Consider the following 20,245-nt stretch of genomic DNA (forward strand, 5'->3'; position numbering starts at 1 on the left):
GAAGAAAGAAAAGAGAGATTAAAAAAAAAAGAGAGAAGTTTGAGGAGTTCCCATTGTGGCTCAGCAGGTTAAGAACCAAAGTAGTATCTGTGAGGATGGAGGTTCAGTCTCTTGCCTCGCTCAGTGGGTTGAGGATCTGGCGTTGCCGCAAGCTGTGGTGTAGGTCACAGATGCGGCTCAGATCTGGTGTTGCTGTGGCTGTGGCTGTGGCTGGCAGCAGCAGCTGATTTGAACCCTGGCCCGGGAACTTCCATATGCCACAGGTTCAGCCGTAAAAAAAAATTAAAAAAAATTTTTTTAAAAAGTTTTTCATAGGTAGCAAATTGTATATTCAGAAAATTTATAATTATTTCATATATATATATAATTTTTTTTGTCTTTTTAGGGCCATACCCACAGCATATGGAGGTTCCCAGGCTAGGGATCTAATGAGAGCTGCAGCTGCTGGCCTATGCCACAGCCACAACAACACCAGATCCGAGCCACGTCTGCGACCTACACCACAGCTCACGGCAGTGCTGGATCCTTTAACCCACTGAGCCAGGACAGGGACTGAACCCGAGTCCTCATGGATACTAGTCAGGTTAATTACCACTGAGCCACAATAGGAACACCCCATATATATATACTTTTTTTTTCCTTCATCTGAAACATCCTAATGTTCAAATGTGCCACCAGTATGTGTTTTCTGAGGTATCTTTGGAGAAAAGCTCTCTCCTTTCAATTAACTCCTTATATATGCAGGTGTTTTACCTGATTTGTTATGCAGGAGAAAATAAGATTTTTAACTGGCCCTCACCAAAGATCCTCTATGAGGAATGCTATGGTTGGCAAAAATTGTTTCACAAATAACCAAAGGGAACATTTTGAAAAATTTTGCATCTTAAAATATTTTATGCCCCATCTCCTGGGGAAATAAATCAATAGCTATTGGACCGTTCCCTCCCGCTTATAGCTTTTAGGAAATAAAGTAAATTCTTGGCAGCTCATGATTATGTTTCTGGATGGTTATCAGAAGCACAAAACGTGTATTGTCTCCCACAGGTAACTGGAGAATTCTGGAAAGAACCCTTCGGCAGCTTAGAGGAGGTGAGTCTGTGAAGCTCCCATCTCTGAGCACAAAGGAGGCTTACCTCTCGCAGAAAGTGTGCAGACAGGGGAGAACCTTGGGATTCTTGTATCTTTCCAGGCATATACTGCAAATCAGAAACTGCTTGTCAATCTGGCGCACCACAGGACTTGGGATGTTGGTGGCTTCACTGGCCATCCTAGACCACTGACATGGGGGGCCGGCTGTCTTTGACCCTGCACGGTGCTGCTGTCAGACAGAAAAACCAAAATGGAAAAACGTGACAACCTGTAGCTGCAAATCATCACTGACATTCGCTAGAGGCACAGGGAGAATTCCATGTCCATGACCTCAGAAGGACCATAACCAACCCTCATCATATAGACGGTGTACAGTGAAGGGCCTGGTTTTGTAATTCAATCAAAGCCACACGTTTGCCACGCAAACAAAGAAAACAAACTGGAAGATGGTATGTTGTACAAGGTCATAGCTTGCTGAGTTTCGAAGCAGGGGCAGCTGCAGGATGAATACTTAACAAAGCTATTGCCAATGGCATCTGCAGCAACATGGATGGACCTAGAAATTATCATGCTAAGTGAAGCTGGTCAGACAATGAGACATCAACATCAAATGCTTCCACTGACATGTGGAATCTAAAAAAAGGACACAATGAACTTCCTTGCAGAACAGATACTGACTCACAGACATTGAAAAACTTATGATTTCCAAAAGAGACAGGTTGGGGGGTGGGGGGATTCACTGAGGGTTTGGGATGGAAATGCTATAAAATTTGGTTGTGATGATTGTTGCACAACTATAAATGTAATAAAATTCATTGAGTATTTAAAAATAAAAAAATAAAAAATAAAGTATTAAAAAAACAACTTACAAAGTTACTGCCTGTTCATGCCTTTAGCCACAACTATATCTGAATAGATATTTAGAGTCTTCTTATGATATAATAGGTGTTTATATTTTACATATATGCATTATATTTAAGATATGTAATATATTTGTAATATAATAGATATTGATTACATGATATTTATAATTTTTTTAGCATATAGTCTTATTATAGCATACATTGAATAGAATAGTCTCGTTAGGAATATGTTTTCTCAAACTATTATACTTGAAGGGGGTCAAAATATGCCACCCCAAAATAAGTCACCTTTTTTTTTTTTTTTTTTTTTTGCTTTTTTTAGGGATGCAGGCATGGCACATGGAAGTTCCCAGACTAGGAGTCTAATCATGGCAACACCAAATCCTTAACCCACTAAGCAAGGCCAGGGATCGAACCCTCATCCTCATGGATCTTAGTCAGGTTCATTAGCGCTGAGCCACAACGGGAACTCCCAATTCCCATTGTTACAGATCTTTTAAAACTGAAGCTCAGTTAATAAGTTTGTCAGAATGCAAACCCATGACCTTTCAGCCCCTGGAGCACCTCACCTCCCTCGACCTTGTGTTTAAAGAAAGCTGTGCGATGGAAGCTTGGTTTATACATTTTGAACTTGGCCTGGAACTTGTGTTTATAGAATCAATCTACTTATTCTTTCTAAAGGAAAAACTCTTTTCCAAATATAAATGATGGCTCTTCACTCTCCCCACGACTTTTTAAAAAGTATGTCAACTTTTATCTAGAAAATTCTACTATTTACACATATTTGAGTATGGTTACAAACATGACACATCCATTTTCCAACTCTATGCCTTCTAGGTAAGTTCTTTAAAAAGGCTGATTCATAAACAGATCGAGCTTGTGAAAGCACCTGCTGTACCAGGATGTCACGTTCAAAAAGAACTCACTGTATTAGTGAAAGAGTGTAGGTGTGACATATCTAATTAGCTGGTATTATCTGCTAGACTTTCATAGAATGTCTCCCAAAAGAAACTGAATAGAGAATGATATCCACCAATTGGATGAAACGTAGCTCTTCTCTCAGGAGCTCAATATGTTGGCACGTCATCCGCTTTTCTTTAATTGCATCCCTAAGACTTCATCCCTAAGACATCCTTCCACAGGGAGGGAATGCATTTGTCTAGCTTTACAATAAGGAAACCAAAGCTGAGGGTTTAAATGATGGGCCCAAGGTCAACCAGTAACATTGGTGAATCAGATTTCAAGTTTTCTATCTCATCTGATAAGTTGATGATACCTACTCTTAAGCAGGTGTAACACTTTACAGGCGCCCTGCTGTGTGTGTGTATGTGACTGATAAAACATTAGAGAGAGAGTTCCCACTGTGGCTCATCGGGTTAAGAACCCAGCTAGTATCCATGAAGATGCAGGTTTGATACCTGGCCCCACTCAGTAGGTTAAAGATCTGGCATTGCTGTGGCCTAGAATACAGATGCAGCTCAGATCTGGCATTGCTGTGGTTGAGGTGTAGGCCTGCAGCTGCCGCTCTTATTTGACCTCTAGCCTGGGAACTTCCATATGCTTGCTGCAAATGCAGCCTTTAAAAAAACAAAAAACAAGCAAAAAGACAAAAAAAAACCCAGAGTACCAACGATGGAACAATGGATTCCAGACCTGGAAGGTTGATTTGGTCCCTGAGCAAGAACGACACACGAATTACTGACTCATTCCATATTTTAAAAAAAATCATATTGAACTTTTTTGCTGAAATCAGTTAAACAGAATTTTATTTTGAATAGCTTTTGAAAATGTTCATATTACCCTTTGAAATAATCAGTCACTCTGAGTATTGAAACAAGCAGAGAGAAAACATCACATTGTATTTTACTCTTTTTTTAAACCTTAAAATGTTGGATTTGGGGCAAGGAAAAAAATATTTGTTTCAATTAAATGATAAATGTTGACTAAATGAAACTTCCTAGGATGACATTTTTTATCTTCCAAATTGGAAATAAAAACATTTCATTCTAATTTTCACTCTAATTTTATGATAATTTTTTTTTTTTTTTGCATTTTTTAGGGCTGCACCCACAGCATATGGAGGTTCCCTGGCTAGGGGTCAAATTGAAGCTACAGCTGCCGGCCTACACCACAGCCACAGCAACGCCAGATCCGAGCCACGTCTGGGACCTACACCACAGCTCACGGCAAAGCCAGATCCTTAACCTGCTGAGTGAGGCCAGGGATCCAACCTGCAACCTCATGGTTCCTAGTCAGATTCATTTTTGTTGAGCCACGATGGGAACTCCTAACTTTATGATAATTATTGTAGGGGGTGAGAGTAAGTCTTTGTTAGTATTGTTAATTTACATGGTAAATTAAGTTTCTCATTAGCAGTAATTTAAAATCATGACGCTATTACAATCTGTCACAAGTGACCTGTTGAAGATATTTGGATTTTCAGGACTCCCAGTGTCAACATGAAAGGTTTTCAACCCCATAGAGTCTCCAGCCAAGACTTTGCCAGGATAATGATCATTCCCTCAACAGAATGGATGCCTACAGTAGAAAGAAATTTGACTGCCCCTAAAGGGATAATGTGCTGGGGAAAATGGAGGCAGAAAATGTGCTAATAAGCGCTGCAGGAAGCCTTCCATCCGTCTGAATGTGCTGCAAGGAATAGACACAGAATATGCGACAGCCTTTCATCAAAGCCTTGGGGCACAACCACTGTGTCTGCTCTTCTGGATTAGAAGAGCAGGAACCACTATCTAAATTCTTGGCTGTTCTTTCCCCATCTTGGGTTCTGAAGCATCAAAGATCCTTTTCACTCACTGAACCAGCAGAAACAAGTGCACGATAATAAAGCTCAGAATAGAGAACCAGGGAATTCCCTTCATGGCTCAGCGGAAACGAATCTGACGGATATCCATGAGGATGCAAGTTCGATCCCCGGCCTGGATCAGTGGGTTAAGGATCCAGCGTTGCTGTGAGCTGTGGTGTAGGTTGCAGATGTGGCTTGGATCTGGTGTTGCTGTGGCTGTGGTGTAGGCCAGCAGCTGCAGCTCCAATTGGACCCCTAGCCTGGGAACCTTCATATGCCTCAGGTACAGCCCTAAAAAGACCCCACCCCTCCCCCTCCCCCCCAAAAAATGAAGAACCATTCTTTGGCTGGGAATCCGCAAAACTGATTTCTGTAGAGAGACACATGAAAACACACCTGGCTGGATTGGGTCTCTGCAGGAGCCAAAATGCTTTTGGATGCAGGAACTATCACCAGACACGTTGACCAAAGGCCAAGAGAAAGGAAATGATACAGAGGCAAAGGCAGGAAGAGCCATTTTAAAACTACATAAATAGTTAAGATTTAGTGTCATATGTTGACATTAACCAGCTCTAAGAAGTTCCTTGGAGTTCCTGTTGTGGCTCAGTGGAAACAAATCTGACTAGTATCCATGAGGATGCAGGTTCTATCCCTGGCCTCGCTCAGTGGGTTAAGGATCTGGCATTGCCATGAGCCGTGGTGTAGGTCCCAGACGTGGCTCGGATCTGGCGTTGCCGTGGCTGTGGTGCAGGTCAGCAGCTAAAAAAAAAAAAGAGGTTCCTTGTCGGTGGGCACCAAAATACTGCTTAAAGAGGGGTTCACTGCCCCCTTCAGCCCTTGGCTCAGTATCACCTGCCCAACTTGTGACCCTTCTGTTTAAAGCTGAAACTAGCCCCCAATCTCCAAGCACTTGCCGCTGCTGTCTTTGCTCTATTTTTCTCCACAGCACCAGGCCCTTTACAATGTAGTGTACAATGTATTTCTTTTGCATATTGTCTCCTCCACCCTTCATGACGATACAAGAGTCACAAGGGCAGGGATTTTGGTTTGGTTGCTCTGCCGTAGTCTTGTGCCTGGTACACAGTAGGCACATGGAAGTAGAGCTGACTTACAACGCTGTGTTATTTCTGCTGTAGAGCAAGAAGCTCAGCTACATATGTGTGTATGTATGTACATGTATGTGTACGGATCTTCTTTTTCCTATTCTTTTCCTTCATGGTTTAGCGCAGGATAGTGAATATAGTTCCCTGTGCTGTACAGTAGGTTCCTGTTTTTTCATCCATCCTCTATATACTAGTTTGCCTCTGCTCATCCCAAACTCCCAGTCCTTCCCTCCCCAATCCATTGGGAACCCCAGGTCTGTTCTCTGTCTGTGAGTCTGTTTCTGTTTCCCAGATATGTTGATTGACACTTTTTTTTTTTTGCTTTTTAGGGCCACACCCTAAAAAGGTTTGGAGGTTCCCAGGCTAGGGGTTGAACCGGAGCTACAGCTGCAGGCCTACACCACAGCCACAGCAATGCCAGATCTGAGCCATGTCTGGGACCTACACCACAGCTCACAGCAACACCGGATGCTTAACCCACTGAGTGAGGCCAGGGATTGAACCTGCAACCTCATGGTTACTAGTCAGATTTTTTTCCTCTGTACCACAACAGGAATTCCTATGCTTTATTTATTTTTTTAATGGACTAAAAGAATGAAATATAACATGGCAATAGACTCAGTCTCAAGCAGACAAGAGTGGCATTTGCTGAATTACATGATAAAGAGTATGGTCATTACCAGTCTCGTGAATGTTTTTAGTTGACATCAGACGTTACCTGCCTTCCTATGTGACAGTCTAATGCTTAGCAACACATGCCATGATCCAGAGGGTAAACATTTAGTGATATATTTGCACACACTGGAAATGCAGGAAAAGAAATTGAGAACTATGGAGGACACATATGCATGGAAATTAAAAAAAAATCTCTGAGGACACATATGCATGGAAATAAAAAAATCAAAGAAGGCTGACCTATAAATTCCTTATTAGTTGGGACTTGCCAACTAAAGGCAGCTTGTGTGGGTAAAAACAATGCAACCATCACATAACAAAATCCTTGGGCACAGAAAAATCCTGTCCCAGCATTTCTTTCCTCATGTCATCTCTGGTATTTTGCCTGGCTCCCCTTCTCAAATCTCCTACAACTTGGTGGAAATTACAACCAAATGGGAAAGAAGAATTTGATAGGAGGAGATGAAATGAAAGACAAATGCCTGGGTCTGCAATTCTAAAGTCAAAACCATATTCCCACTCCAAATTATACCATTTAGATCAGAAAACTATCCAAACCCTTTACTGCTGACATAGTGTGAGGAGGAGCAGTGAGAGAGGATGGGAGAGAAAAGACAGACGGAAAGCACTCTTCTGGAAAAAGGAAGAGACTTGGAGAAAACTTGTCTGGCTAGGACACAGGTCAAGAGTCCTTCAGAAAATAAAATTGTAACATAATTTGTGGGTAAGAGGCAGCACATTTGATGACACATCATCCTAAAGGCACGAGATTCCATTTCTTTTGTTTAACTGTATGGCATGCCTGGATTATGGCTTCTCTTTGTTGCTACTTAGCTGAATTTATTTATTAATTTAGGCACATTTTTGTTGTTGTTGTTCTTGGGCCCATGACAATGGGGCAGATGGGCGAAAATCAGTTCCCCCAAGAAATTAAAAAATCTTCGGGTACATTTACAGAAAAGAGATCTTGAACCACTAAGGAGTATCTGCAATTCACAATAGGCTACTTTTTACCTGGCAGAGCAGGTGTTATCTAGAGCTCAAGACACAGATTAAACTACACTTTTAAAAACATATTTGTTTAATTTTTCCAATGTATGAGCATCTTATCATTCACCTATAATGAAATCCACACTGTTACTGAGGGAAGAAAAGAGGCCAGTCTTCGGTGAAATTAAAACAGGGTGACCTATTTCCAGTTAAATCAAGCCTCTATCCCACATGGGCCATTTTGTAAATTAGAAAAGCCAGATGCAATATCATTCTTGACAGCAGTAGGCGTGTGAGTGTGTGGATGTGTGTGCTGGGGTGGGGGTGGGGGTGCCAGGAGGCCAGGGACTTTAATTTCTGTTTCCAGGGAAGGGTGTGTCCCAGCTCTCCCAGGGTTCTCCTTCGTTCCAGAGTCAGCGGTATGACGGCTTCCCGAGATTGCTGGGGTCTCCCCTCCGAAGCTGATTTTTAAGCCAAGCCCCCAATTTGTCTCTATACCTGTTTCCCCTACTTCTTTCCTTACTGGAAGTAACCTTCTTCATAAAAGGCCTTGCCTTTTGCAGCAGTTCCTAAGCTTTGCTTGGGGTTTTCTAAGTTCCAGGAGGCTGAGGCTGTGTGCTGGAGTGTTAAGTGGTCAGGCTAATTGGCGTTCATCTTACTGTCAAGATGCTGGGACAGTCAAGATGCTTGGGGCTCCCCTCCCCTCATCTATCACCTTGCCAAGCCTCTTCCTTGCTTTCCTTGGGGACCACATGAAGAGGCTGAATATTCCCAGAAAAGGCAGAGGGCAGCCAGAGCCCTAAACTCTGGGAGTTGGGTGAGATTCGCAGGAAGGAGGAAGGGAAATTTATTCTGCATCAGAACTGCAAAAGACACAGGGCTACCGAACAGCAAAAGCCATCATTTTTGCCCTGGTGGAGAGGGAGCATATTATTTAAATCTGCTGTTGATTAGAATAAATGTTTACTTAAATTCACATGTTTTTCAAGGGTAATAATAAAAAGGACTTAACAGAAGAATAGAAGCTATTGAGAGTATAAAGGCAGAAGACAGTAAAATAAGAAAAAGGTGGACAGCCTAGCAAAAAAAAAAACACAGGAGTGAGTGTTTCTTTCAATGACGCTATTTGAATAATTATATTGGGCTTCCCTGGTCTAAACTAAATCTCCAAATTCTAGGAGAAAACCTGACCTGTTAAATTCAGATAATCTACACAATAATAATATTCAAAGAACCCCAAGAGTCAAGCCCATTATAGAGCATATTCTACTAAAATCTACACTAAAGTCCTTATATAAGAAATAAAGAGGCACAGATGACATCGGAGATTTTTTTAAAGCAATTACAGATTAGTGCAAATTAGAATTTTGCCACAATTAGCAGTAATTTTTTCTTTTTAAAAGAAAAAAATATCAAATACTTAATCATGTGGTAGCAATTTTTTTTAAAGTTCTCTTCCATATATCTTACTAAACATACAAATGTTTGGTTAAGGTCTTAGCGTTATCAGAGAATGAAAAAAAGGCATAAGGGAGTCTTAAAAATTAAGCTTAAATTAAAAAAATTGCTATATATTTAGGGCTTTTTTCCACTTAATAAAGATAGATAAAAGAAAGTCCTAAGTTTGGAGAAATTAATGCCTAAAGATATCCAAGTAAAGGATATCTGCATTTCTTAGACAAAGAAGTATGTTTTACTTTATTTCACAAGCAGCAGAATCTACCAAACTCATATCACAGAAGATGAAAATTAAGTCATCTCCGTGATTAGAATATTAATTATTGTGAAAATGTGTAGGGATTTTATTTTCCATTTTAAAATGAGTGGGTTACATAGAGGCTGCAGTCCTGTTTCTTGAAACAGAACATATTCTATCAGAGAACCTTTTTACACTCAGCCATGTTTTAACCTTTCTGATGCTAATCCCTTGTGTCTTTCCAGGAGAAACTGGAAGGAAATACTTAGAGGTTTAGGAAAGGCCACTATTCACATCCCTGCAACAGAAAGCTGCTTTCTCTTCCTCATCCCACAGCGCCCATGAAACTTCTCATTGTGTGCTTGTTGGGGAGGGGCATGCATTACTGAACACTACAGTGGGTTAGGAACGGCACCGCTAAAGCATCTGGCCCAAAATACTGAAAGGCACCAGAAAATTGGTTCACAGTAGGCAGGAGCGAATCCCAGTACTGAAGAAATCAAATGCGGAATCTGGGCAAACAAATGGCTCTCTTTACATATTCTACTTAAAACAGAACCAAGAATAAAAAGCCTCTAACAATTCATCCACAAGGAATAAAACTACTGTAAAATGAGCTGAGCCAAAGAATTGAGCGAATAATTTTTTAAATGCCTCATTCTGAATCTCGATCTGTTCCTTAAAGCTCTGACGCTGAAACCATCTTTTCTTAAGACAAAAACATCATTTCACCTTTGGGTTCAGAAAGCCACGAATTAACATTCACTTTTTAAAATGAGTAGCTTTCCTATTTGCTTTCCTATCCCCCCAAATGAGGAATAATGGCAGGGTGGGGCATCATTGTAGAAAAAGCTCTCAGATACAAAAATGATATTCACTGTTGCAGGAAGCAAACCTAAGGCGCAAGTCAAGTTTTTTTTCCCCCTTTCTGTGTAAGGCTACCACCGAACTCCACCCAGATTTGAGCCTATTTCAAAGGCAAGGAAAAAAAAAATCAGAAAGACCCCAAATGATCTCTCGCATATTTTCTGATCAATGGCATTCAGGATTCAGAGGGTCGAGTCATGCATTATGAATGAATGGGGTTTCCATTGGTAACTGGGAACCGTGGCCCTCAGACCCCAGGCTTCTCTAACAGAGGACACGGTGGGGGAAGGGACAAATGGCACGTTCTCCTCCACCCTGGGGTACTGAGGAAGGAATCCTGCAAATTAAATCTTTCATCCCCATCTTCGTACCCCACAGAGAGATGCACGAGGTGGGAGAATCTTATATTTAAAATAGGTTGATATATACATTAAAATGAGAGTAGTAAAAAAAAAAATCTGGTCAGATCACATTAGAAACTTGACAGGAAAAATCTTTCGTGACTTTCTCCCTATTCTTGATAATTTGATGCCTTTGTTTAAGCATAGAGTGGGTCTCCCTTGGTCTTACAGAGAATATAGCATCACCGGGGGAAGGGCGTGGGGGGGGGGGAAGCGAGGACCAGCGGTCCAAAGACAGCAGGAGAAATTAGTTATTCACCTGGCAGAAGACTAAGCAATCCGAACATTTACAACCTACCCATTTCTGCAGACAGACTAATCACCAAGGCAAAGAATGAAATCCTCCCCAGCCTGGCGCTGCAGCCCCGCGGCAAACCCAAAGAACAATGCCCAGTTCTGCTAACCTCTCAAGTTTGGAAGCACCATGCGAAGAGAGTGGTTAAAATTCCCTACCATGCAGTGCAGCCATCATCAGAAGCCCAGCATATCTTCTGCTCTATGTGGTGATGTGCCAGCTCATGAACAGAACAGAAGAAGAGAAAAAAATGAAGGAAATAACAGAAGGCTCAGAAAAGTCGGCAGGAATGTTTTCTGGGTCATTAACAAGTGGGAGACCCCTGCTGGGATTCAAACCCATCAATCTTTATCGCACAGGACATCTTTTTCTCACTCAGCGTCTGTTGAAAAGACTGCAGCAGACCCAGCAAAGGATTCTGGGATAGGGATGCAGCAGCGAGCTGCAATGAGATTCGTGGGCGGCTTGCTCTCCCTTCTGAGTCAGCAGTCAGCTGTTTCCACGCTCTCGCGCTGGGCCCCAGGGCTCCATCACCGGAATGTGGCTGCACGGTTAACCGGTTAACCAGGGATGGGGGTGCTGCACAGGGCGGGGGTGGGGTGGGGTCGGGGGGTTGCACGGGGCGGGGGCGGGAGGCCTGCTACAAATAGGAAAGAGGATGTGCCTATAAGCAGGAGGGGATGCAGTGAGAAAATGTGCCAGAAAGAAAACTAGGCACAGGGGACCTAAGTATGAAAAGTTCAAAACTACATTGAGTGTTTCAGGGGAGTGTGAGAGTGCACACTTCCTGAAATAAAGGGGAAAAAAGATCTAACTTTTAACACAAATGCAAAATTTTTAAGTATTATTTTTATTTTCTGTATTTTTTGCTTTATTTTTATATATATTTTTATTTACTTTAAAATTGTTTAAACTATAGTTGATATACAATGTTCTGTCAATTTCTGCGACACAGCAAAGTGACCCAGTTACATAGATAGATAGACAGATTGATTCTTTGTCTCACATTATCCTCCATCATGTTCCATTACAAGTGACTAGATATAGTTCCCTGTGCTATACAGCAGGATTTCATTGCTTATCTACTCCAAAGGCAATAGTTTGCATCTATGAACCCCACATTCCCAGTCTAGCCCATTTCCTCCCCCTTCCCCTTGGCAACCACAAGTCTGTTCTCCAAGTTCATGCATTTCTTTTCTGTGAAAAATGTTCATTTCTGTCATATATTAGATTCCAGACATAAATGATATCATATGGTATTTGTCTTTCTCTTTCTGACATTTCACTTAGTATGAGTGTCTCTAGTTCTGTCCATGTTGCTGCAAATGGCATTAAGTTGTTCTTTTTTGTGGCTGAGTAGTATTCCACTGTATATATATCCCACATCTTCTTAATCCACTCATCTGTCAATGGACATTTAGGTTGTTTCCATGTCTTGGCTATTGTGAATAGTGCTGCAATGAACATAGGGGTGCATGTGTCTATTTCAAGGAAAGTTTTGTCTGGATATATGCCCCAGAGTGCGATTGCTGGATCATATGATAGTTCTATATTTAGTTTTCTGAGGTACCTCCATACTGTTTTCCATAGTGGTTGTACCAATTTACATTCCCACCAACAGTGTAGGAGGGTTCCCTGTTGTCCACACCCTCTCCAGCATTTGTTGTTTGTAGACTTACTAATGATGGCCATTCTGACTGGTTTGAGGTTGTACCTCAATGTAGTTTTGATTTGCATTTCTCTAATAATTAGTGATGCTGAGATTTTTTCATGTGCCTTTTGGCCATCCATATGTCTTCTTTGGAGAAATGTCTATTTAGGTCTTCTGTGCATTTTTCAATTTTTTGTTTTTTGCTGTTGAGTTGAATGAGTTGTTTGTATATTTTGGAGATTAAGCCCTTGTCAGTTGCATTGTTTGCAACTATTTTCTCCCATTCTGTAAGTTGTCTTTGTTTTGATGATTTTTTTTTTTTTTTTTGCTGTGCAAAAGCTTGTAAGTTTGATTAGGTCCACTGGTTTATTTTTGTTTTTATTTCTGTTGCCTTGGGAGACTGACCTAAGAAAACATTTGCATGGTTGATGTCAGAGAATGTTTTGCCTATGTTCTCTTTTAGGAGTTTGATGGTGTCTTGTCTTACGTTTAAGTCTTTAAGCCATTTTGAGTTTATTTTTGTGTATGGTGTAAGTGTTTTGTTTATTGAGGTGTGGGTTGATTCACAATGTTGTGTTAGTGTCAGGTGTACAGCAAAGTGATTCAGTAATACACACACACACATATATATATATTCATATTCTTTTCCTTTATTGGTTATTATACAATATTGAATATGGTACCCTATGCTCTATAGCAGGTCCTTGTTGGTTATCTATATTATATATAGCAGTGTGTATATGTTATCTGTTTTATATACAAAATGTTCTTTTTTATATAGGGCATATGGAGTTCCCAGGCCAGAGATCAGATTGGAGGTTGCAGTTTCAACCTCTGCCACAGCTATGGCAATGCTAGATCCTTTAACCCCACTGTGCCAGGTGTGGGATCAAACCTGTGTCCTGGCACTGCAGAGATGCCACCAATCTCATGGTGCCACATCGGGAACCTCAATTGTTTGTTCACTTTTTGATGGGGGCCATTCTGACTGGTGTGAGATAATAGCTCATTGGAGTTTTGATTTGTATTTCTCTAATAATTAGGGCTGCTGATCATTTTTATGTTCTTAAAACCTTTTAAAGTCAGTTGAATGTTTGATAGGAAATCAAGTTATGTAAATCTGTAAAGTTTGACAACTTTCTGAATGTTTAGCTGAAACCTTTTGCATCATCGAAAAACAGAAGATTCTGTTCATCTGTTATCAAATAAATGTTGACATATATGATTTTTCTCTGAATGACTAGAATGACAAAAAGCAGAGAAATGTCATTAGCATTATTTGAAGAACTATATCTTATAACCCTTTTCTGGGTAAATACCAAGAATGAAAAAGGTAGCAGAGGTCTCTTGACCTAGCTGTTGTGCGTTTTAAAAAATTTGCATTTGTGTTTCAAGATACGGTGTATTTATACAATGGTACACTACTCAGCCAGAAAAAAAGAATGAAATAATGCCATGTGAGCAACACAGATGGACCCAGAAATGATTATAAAACTGAAGTAAGTCAGACAAAGACAAATATCCTATGATATCGCTTATATATGGAGTCTAAGAAAATTATACAAATGAATTCATATACACAACGAAAAGAGACCTGCAGATCCAGAAAACAAACTTATGGTCACCAAAGGGGAAAGATGGGAGGGAGAGAGAAACTAGGAGTTTGAGATTAGCAGATACAAACTTCCCTCCCTTTCTACTTACACAAGGTCCTACTGTATAGGACAGGAACTATAGTCAATATCTTGTAATCAACTATAATAGAAAAGACTCTGAAGAAAATCCATAGACATACCTATGTAACTGACTTTGCTGTTGCTGAAACTAACACACACTGTACCTACACCTCAATTTAAATAAAAAAGAGCTGTACCCTTTAGCTCTCACCCACTATACCTTCCCATACCCCACAGTCCTAAGCAACCACTAATCTCCTTTGTGTCTCTATAGACTTCTCTATTCTGGTCTGTTACATAAATGGAATCATAGAATATGTAGTCCTGGGCATCTGGCTTAATTCACTTAGTGTAACAGTTTCAAGGTTCATCCATGTTGTAGCATGGGTCCCTACTTCACCCCTTTACGTGGCTGACAATGATTCCATTGTAGGGATATAGCACATTTTGTTTGTTCATCTGTCAGGTGATGGACATTTGGGTTGTTTCCTTTTTTTCTTTTTTTGCTATTAGGAATAATACTGCTATAAACATCTGTGTATGTAGGGGTGTTGGTGTAGATGTGTGTTCTGTATTAGAAGTTTACAATTTAATTAGAGCCAACTCTTTTTTTTTTTTTTTTTTTTTGTCTTTTTGCTATTTCTTGGGCCGCTCCCTCGGCATATGGAGGTTCCCAGGCTAGGGGTCGAATCGGAGCTGTAGCCACTGGCCTACACCAGAGCCACAGCAACACAGGATCTGAGCCGCGTCTGCGACCTACACCACAGCTCATGGCGACGCCGGATCGTTAACCCACTGAGCAAGGGCAGGGATTGAACCTGCAACCTCATAGTTCCTAGTCGGATTCGTTAACCACTGCGCCACGACGGGAACTCCAGAACCAACTCTTGAAATGACAGGCAGGCAAACCCTACTTCACTTTACACTGTTCTCTTCCTAAGAAAGGCCATCACGGCACACCCTGACTTGCTAAGATAGGAGTCCCCTCTTCTCATTAGTGTTTCTGAACCTCTCTGGTAGCCAAGTTCACCAAAAGCTGATCCCTCCACTATGACATCCTCTCTTCTGACCATTCTCCTTCTCTTGCCCCACTCTGGGCACACAACCGAGAGGGTCTCTTTTACCCTTGGTTTTGTTGCTGGGCTTGCAGTCAGAGTAGTTTCACCACTCACTCGCTCATTCATTCCAGCCCATAGTCATGAATGTCTAGTGTGTGCCAGGCATTGAGTAGACATTGAGGAGACAGAGAAGAATGGAATGGTTTCTTAGGCCTCAGGAAGGTCACAACCTAGTGTAGAGATGGATTAAGAAGCAGGCAATTGAAAGTGGGAGTGGTATGTGCCTGGGCTGGTGGTAGTGGCTGTTGGTAGTAGAAAAGCTCAGTTTCATATCTGCATGGCTGGGTCACTTTACTGTACAGCAGAAATCGACAGAATATTGTAAATCAACTATAATAAAAAAAAAAAAAAAAAAAGAAAAGAAAAGAAAGGAGTTCCTGTTGTGGCACAGTGGTTAACGAATCTGACTAGGAACCATGAGGTTGCGGGCTCTATCCCTGGCCTTGCTCAGTGGGTTAAGGATCCGGCGTTGCCATGGGCTGTGGTGTAGGTCGCAGACGCGGCTCAGATCCTGTGTTGCTGTGGCTCTGGTGTAGGCCAGCAGCTTCAGTTCCGATTAGACCCCTAGCCTGGGAACCTCCATATGCCGAGGGAGCGGCCCAAGAAATGGCAAAAAGACAAAAAAAAAAAAAAAAGAAAGAAAGGCTCAGTTTTTTTCTGAGTTGGAGTTTGCTTGTATTGAGATCTCGTGCAGCCAGGGTGTGGGGCCACAAGAGCAGAGAGGAGCCCAAGAGCCTGAGGATTGAGTCCACTGCCCACCTTGCTGAATCCTTAGTGCTGTCTTGCCTGCCGTTGCTTTCCTTCCAGTTGAAAGAGACACTAGAGTCAACTGTCACCAGCCAGTTACACAGATGGTGCATATGCATAAGAATAGGACACGTGCTAACTAAAGTGGGTTTGGCAGGCTCCCTGGAGATAGCTGAAATTTATTGACTTTTTGGGGGGTTTTTTGGATTTTTTTTATGGCTGCATTTGTGGCATATGAAAATCCCAGGCTAGGGGTCAAATCTCAGCTGCCAGCCTACACCACAGCCACAGCAATGTCAGATCCGAGCGGTGCCTGCAACCTATACCACAGCTCACGGCAATGCCGGATCCTTAACCAACTGAGTGAGGCCAGGGATCGAACCCTCATTCTCATGGATGCTAGCTGAGTTCTTAACCCCCTGAACCAGGATGGGAGCTCCAGTGGTTTAGCATTTAGAAAATACCTTCAAAACACAAAGCAAACCCAGAGACAGAATGGGAAGGGGAAATCTGGCTCCCCATTGGATCTGTTTCTTTTACTGTAACTTTTGTATTGTATTACTTTTGCTACGAGTTAACAATGCGGTCTATAGTCTGAAATATATAGCATTGCCCATTCCCAAGCCTCTGACTTTTAAAGGTGTAACCCTTTTCCATTCATACAGAGATAAAAAGTTGCAGGACAGAGAATAACATTTGTCTTGTTGGAGGTTTATATGATCATTGGGATCAGATCTGGAGAGCTGCAAGAACAAAGGATTCTGGCCCGGAGAGGTCTGCAACAGCCAGTCACCCTCCCTCCCCTTTTGGTATAAAAGCCTGAATTCTAACTTGGGGAAGATGGTTCTTTGGGACACTAGTCCCCTGCCTTCTTGGTCTGTTGGCCTTCCAATAAAGATGCTCTTCTTTACCCCGCAATTTATCTCAATTTATTTGCCTGTCATGCAGCAAGCAGTACTGACCTAGACTGGGTAACAAGAGCAGACATTGTTATTATTTTAGTGGAAACTGAGCTTCAGAAAGGTTACAGGACCAGCCCAGAGTGGAGCAGCCGGTAGGCAGCAGAGGTGAATTAGAGTTCAGGCCTTGAGGCTGGCAGAGTTCCTCTTGCACTGTGCCATGGTGCCCCTCAAGGATGGTCAAAAGCTGGGACAGTTAAAAGGCAATTCAGCAGTGGAACAAAGCCAGCTGATTAGAGAGGCGATGTGTTTCAGGGAGAGATGAAGCTGCCTGAAATCCGGAGCCTATAAAGTCTGCCTATAATGCAATCATCATTTAGTTCAGTTTTTCCCCCCAATCTTTGCTTTCGAATGCCATTATGAAAACAGATGCTGAGGAGTACCCATGTGGCTCAGTAAGATAAGGATCCAACATTGTCTCTGTGAGGATGGGAGTTTGATTCCTGGCCTCGCTCGATGTGTTAAGGATTGGTGTTGCTGTGGCTGTGACGGAAGCCAAAGCTGCAGCTCCAATTTGACTCCTGGCCTGGGAACTTCTGTATGCCGAGGGGTGGCCATAAAAACAAAAACAAAAACAAAGAAAAGAAAAGAAAATTGTTGCCAAATGGTCTTCTGGAAGAAGATAGTAAGGAACAATTATTTCTAGCCTTCAGTTTGGGCTTGAGTGACCAGAAAAGGGATGTGGTTAGGATGGTCCAGAGGTCAGCATCAGGTGTAACCCCTCAGAACCAGGCTCTTCTAGCCAGTCCAGACTCATTGCAAACCAGTTTGGGTAAGTGGTTTGGCTTGGACCCCGAGAGGCTCCTTCCTCTCCATTGGCAGAGGCCCTGGGAGTTAGAGGCCATTCTTTAGTGGCCTTGGGGAGGTTCTAGACCGAATAGGACCGTTTGAAAATAATGATGATGAAGCGGAAAGGATCTTCCCTTTAAGTGTCCTTAAGAAGAGACATGGTCCAAGTTGGCCTTAACCCAGTGGGGTTATGTGGATAGAAACAGATTAACCAGGGGATCCGATGACCCAGTTATAGCTCAGGAACACCCACAGGAACTGGCCTGGCCTTAGAAGGACCATCTAAAGTGATCCATTTCACAAATAGTTATGTGCCAGCTGGTGTACCAGGCACCAATGACACAAAAACAAAGGAGACGTGAACAGAATCTCTCAAAACTTCTCCTGGGGACAGAGTTTCCTGCCTCCAAGTCACAGATGAGTTGATTGGGTCTCAAGTGTTAGCACAGCCTTCCCAGACCAGCAGAAGGTTTGCAGTAAAGATGACCCACACCAAACTGACTCCCTGCCCAGTATCTTTTTTTATTTTATTTTTTCTTTTGCAGCATATGGAAGTTCCCAGGCCAGGGGCTGCATCAGAGCTGCAGCTACCAGCCTAACACGACAGCCACAGCAACTTGGTATCCAGGCTGCACCTGCAACCTGTATTAAACTTTGCAGCTACACCGGCTCCTTAACCCACTGAGCAAGGCCAGGAATCAAATCTTTGTCCTCATGGATCCTAGTCAGGTTTGCTACCGCTGAGCCACGACAGCGAACTCCCCTGCCCAGTATCTTAACCTCCAGCCGCCTATGTCTTTCAAGGTGGTGCCGCCTAATCCTGATGACGTAAGCCAGGTGGGGTCTGTGCTGCACAGAAAAAATCGAGACCCATAGTCTTCCTTGATCTAGGACTTCTTCTTTTATTATGACCCATTGGTGCTTTTGTCATCTTGAATCATATTAAATAATCAGAATTCATGTCTAATAACTGTCAAAAAAGAATTCCAGGAGTTCCCCTGGGGCACAGCAGGTTAAGGATCTGGCATTGTCACTGCAGCAGCTTGGATCACTGTTGTGAAGCAGGTTCGCTCTCTGGCCCCAGGACTTCTACACGCCATGAGCGAGGCAAAGAAAAAAAAAGGAATTCCCATTTGTCTGGTATAGTTTATTCTTACGGAACACATGATGCTTTTTTCTCTTTTTAAATTGGCCCATTAATATTTGCCTATAAAATTATGCTCAAAAGACTTCCTTAGCCTACAATTTGTGGGTTTCACCTTTGTAAATAAAAAGTGTATTTGCCTATCTCCAGTCTTTAAGAAACTCACCTTTTTCCCCTAAAAGCTCATAAAAATCAGAATTTGTGATTGGGCCATCTGTGCAATGTATTCTTTCAGAAACCTGGAATGTCATTTATTGAAACCAGAGGACCATTAAAATTTAGAACAACTGAATTTTCTATTTTTACCTACTGTATTTGTTTCTTAGGGCTGCTGTAACAAAAGTATCACAGACTGGCACAATTTACATAACAAGGAAATTTATTCCCTCACACTTTGGGAGATTAGAAGTATAAATATCAGAGGATCAAGGATTTTCTGAGGTGGCTCAGCAGTAACGAACTGGACTAGTATCCATGAGGATGCGGGTTCGATCCCTGGCCTTGCTCAGTTGGTTAAGGATCTGGTGTTGCCGTGAGCTGTGGTGTAGGTCACAGATGTAGCTCAGATCTGGCATTGCTTTGGCTGTGGCGTAGGCCAGCAGCTGCAGCTCCAATTCTACCTGTAGCCTGGGAACTTCCATATGTCAAGGGTGTGGGCCTAAAAAGACTAAATCAATCAAACAGTCAAATCAATCAGGAGATCAGCAGGGTTAAATTCCCTCCAAAGACTCTAGGAAAAGTCTTCCTTATCTTTTCCAGTGTCTGAGAGGCCCAGGCACTCCTTAGCCCATAAATATATCACTCCAGGGTCTGTTTCAAGGCTATCTTCTTCCTCCACATATAAGGACACCTGTCATATTGGATCAGCCTCCACCCCACCCCACGCCATTAGAATATGACCTCATCATAACTTGATTTTATTTGCAAAGACCCTATTTCCAAATAAGGTCACATTCATAGGTATTGGGGTTTGGGACTTTAACATACCTTTTTGAGGGACATAATTCAACCCTAAGGCCCACTGTGGGTAAAATGCTAACATGAGCCCTGGGCTGACCCAGGCCCACCTGAGAAGGACCTGGCTTTCCCAGAGCACTATTCCCTTGACAACAGCGTTGAGATCAGCGGAGAAAGTTCTGTCTGCCTCGTTTATGTGGTGCATTAGTGGGGCTGGGTTGTGGCTAGGTACCTAGGAGACTGGTGGAGAAAAGGGGGCTGTAGCTGGGTGTGTCAAGGTGAACCCTGCATACATTGGCTCTCCTCCCTGGGACAGATCCCAGGTGGGTGACGGGGCAAAGAAGCTTCTAGGCTCCAAATAGGAAGAAGATGCAGCATCTCCTGCTTTGTATCCTTTGCCAAAGCGTACTAACCATAAGAGC

The 20,245-nt window shown here is 42.3% G+C and overlaps 1 protein-coding gene across 21 annotated transcripts in view; it reads right to left on the bottom strand.

Moving 5' to 3' along the window:
* TRIM2 (tripartite motif containing 2) overlaps positions 1-20,245 on the bottom strand; it is a 169,469-nt gene that overhangs the window by 55,090 nt on the left and 94,134 nt on the right. For 10 of the 21 annotated variants that reach the window (XM_021101489.1, XM_021101488.1, XM_021101494.1 and 7 more), the window contains exon 2: positions 1,134-1,318. In XM_021101489.1, the coding sequence (XP_020957148.1) occupies positions 1,134-1,318 (185 nt within the window). Of the gene's footprint in view, positions 1-1,133; positions 1,319-10,891; positions 10,908-10,940; positions 11,303-20,245 lie in introns of those variants that run through there. The other 11 variants (XM_021101498.1, XM_021101491.1, XM_013998059.2 and 8 more) reach the window with 5 other exon arrangements.

Source organism: Sus scrofa, chromosome 8 (assembly GCF_000003025.6).
Source record: "Sus scrofa isolate TJ Tabasco breed Duroc chromosome 8, Sscrofa11.1, whole genome shotgun sequence".
NCBI classification, from domain to species: domain Eukaryota; kingdom Metazoa; phylum Chordata; class Mammalia; order Artiodactyla; family Suidae; genus Sus; species Sus scrofa.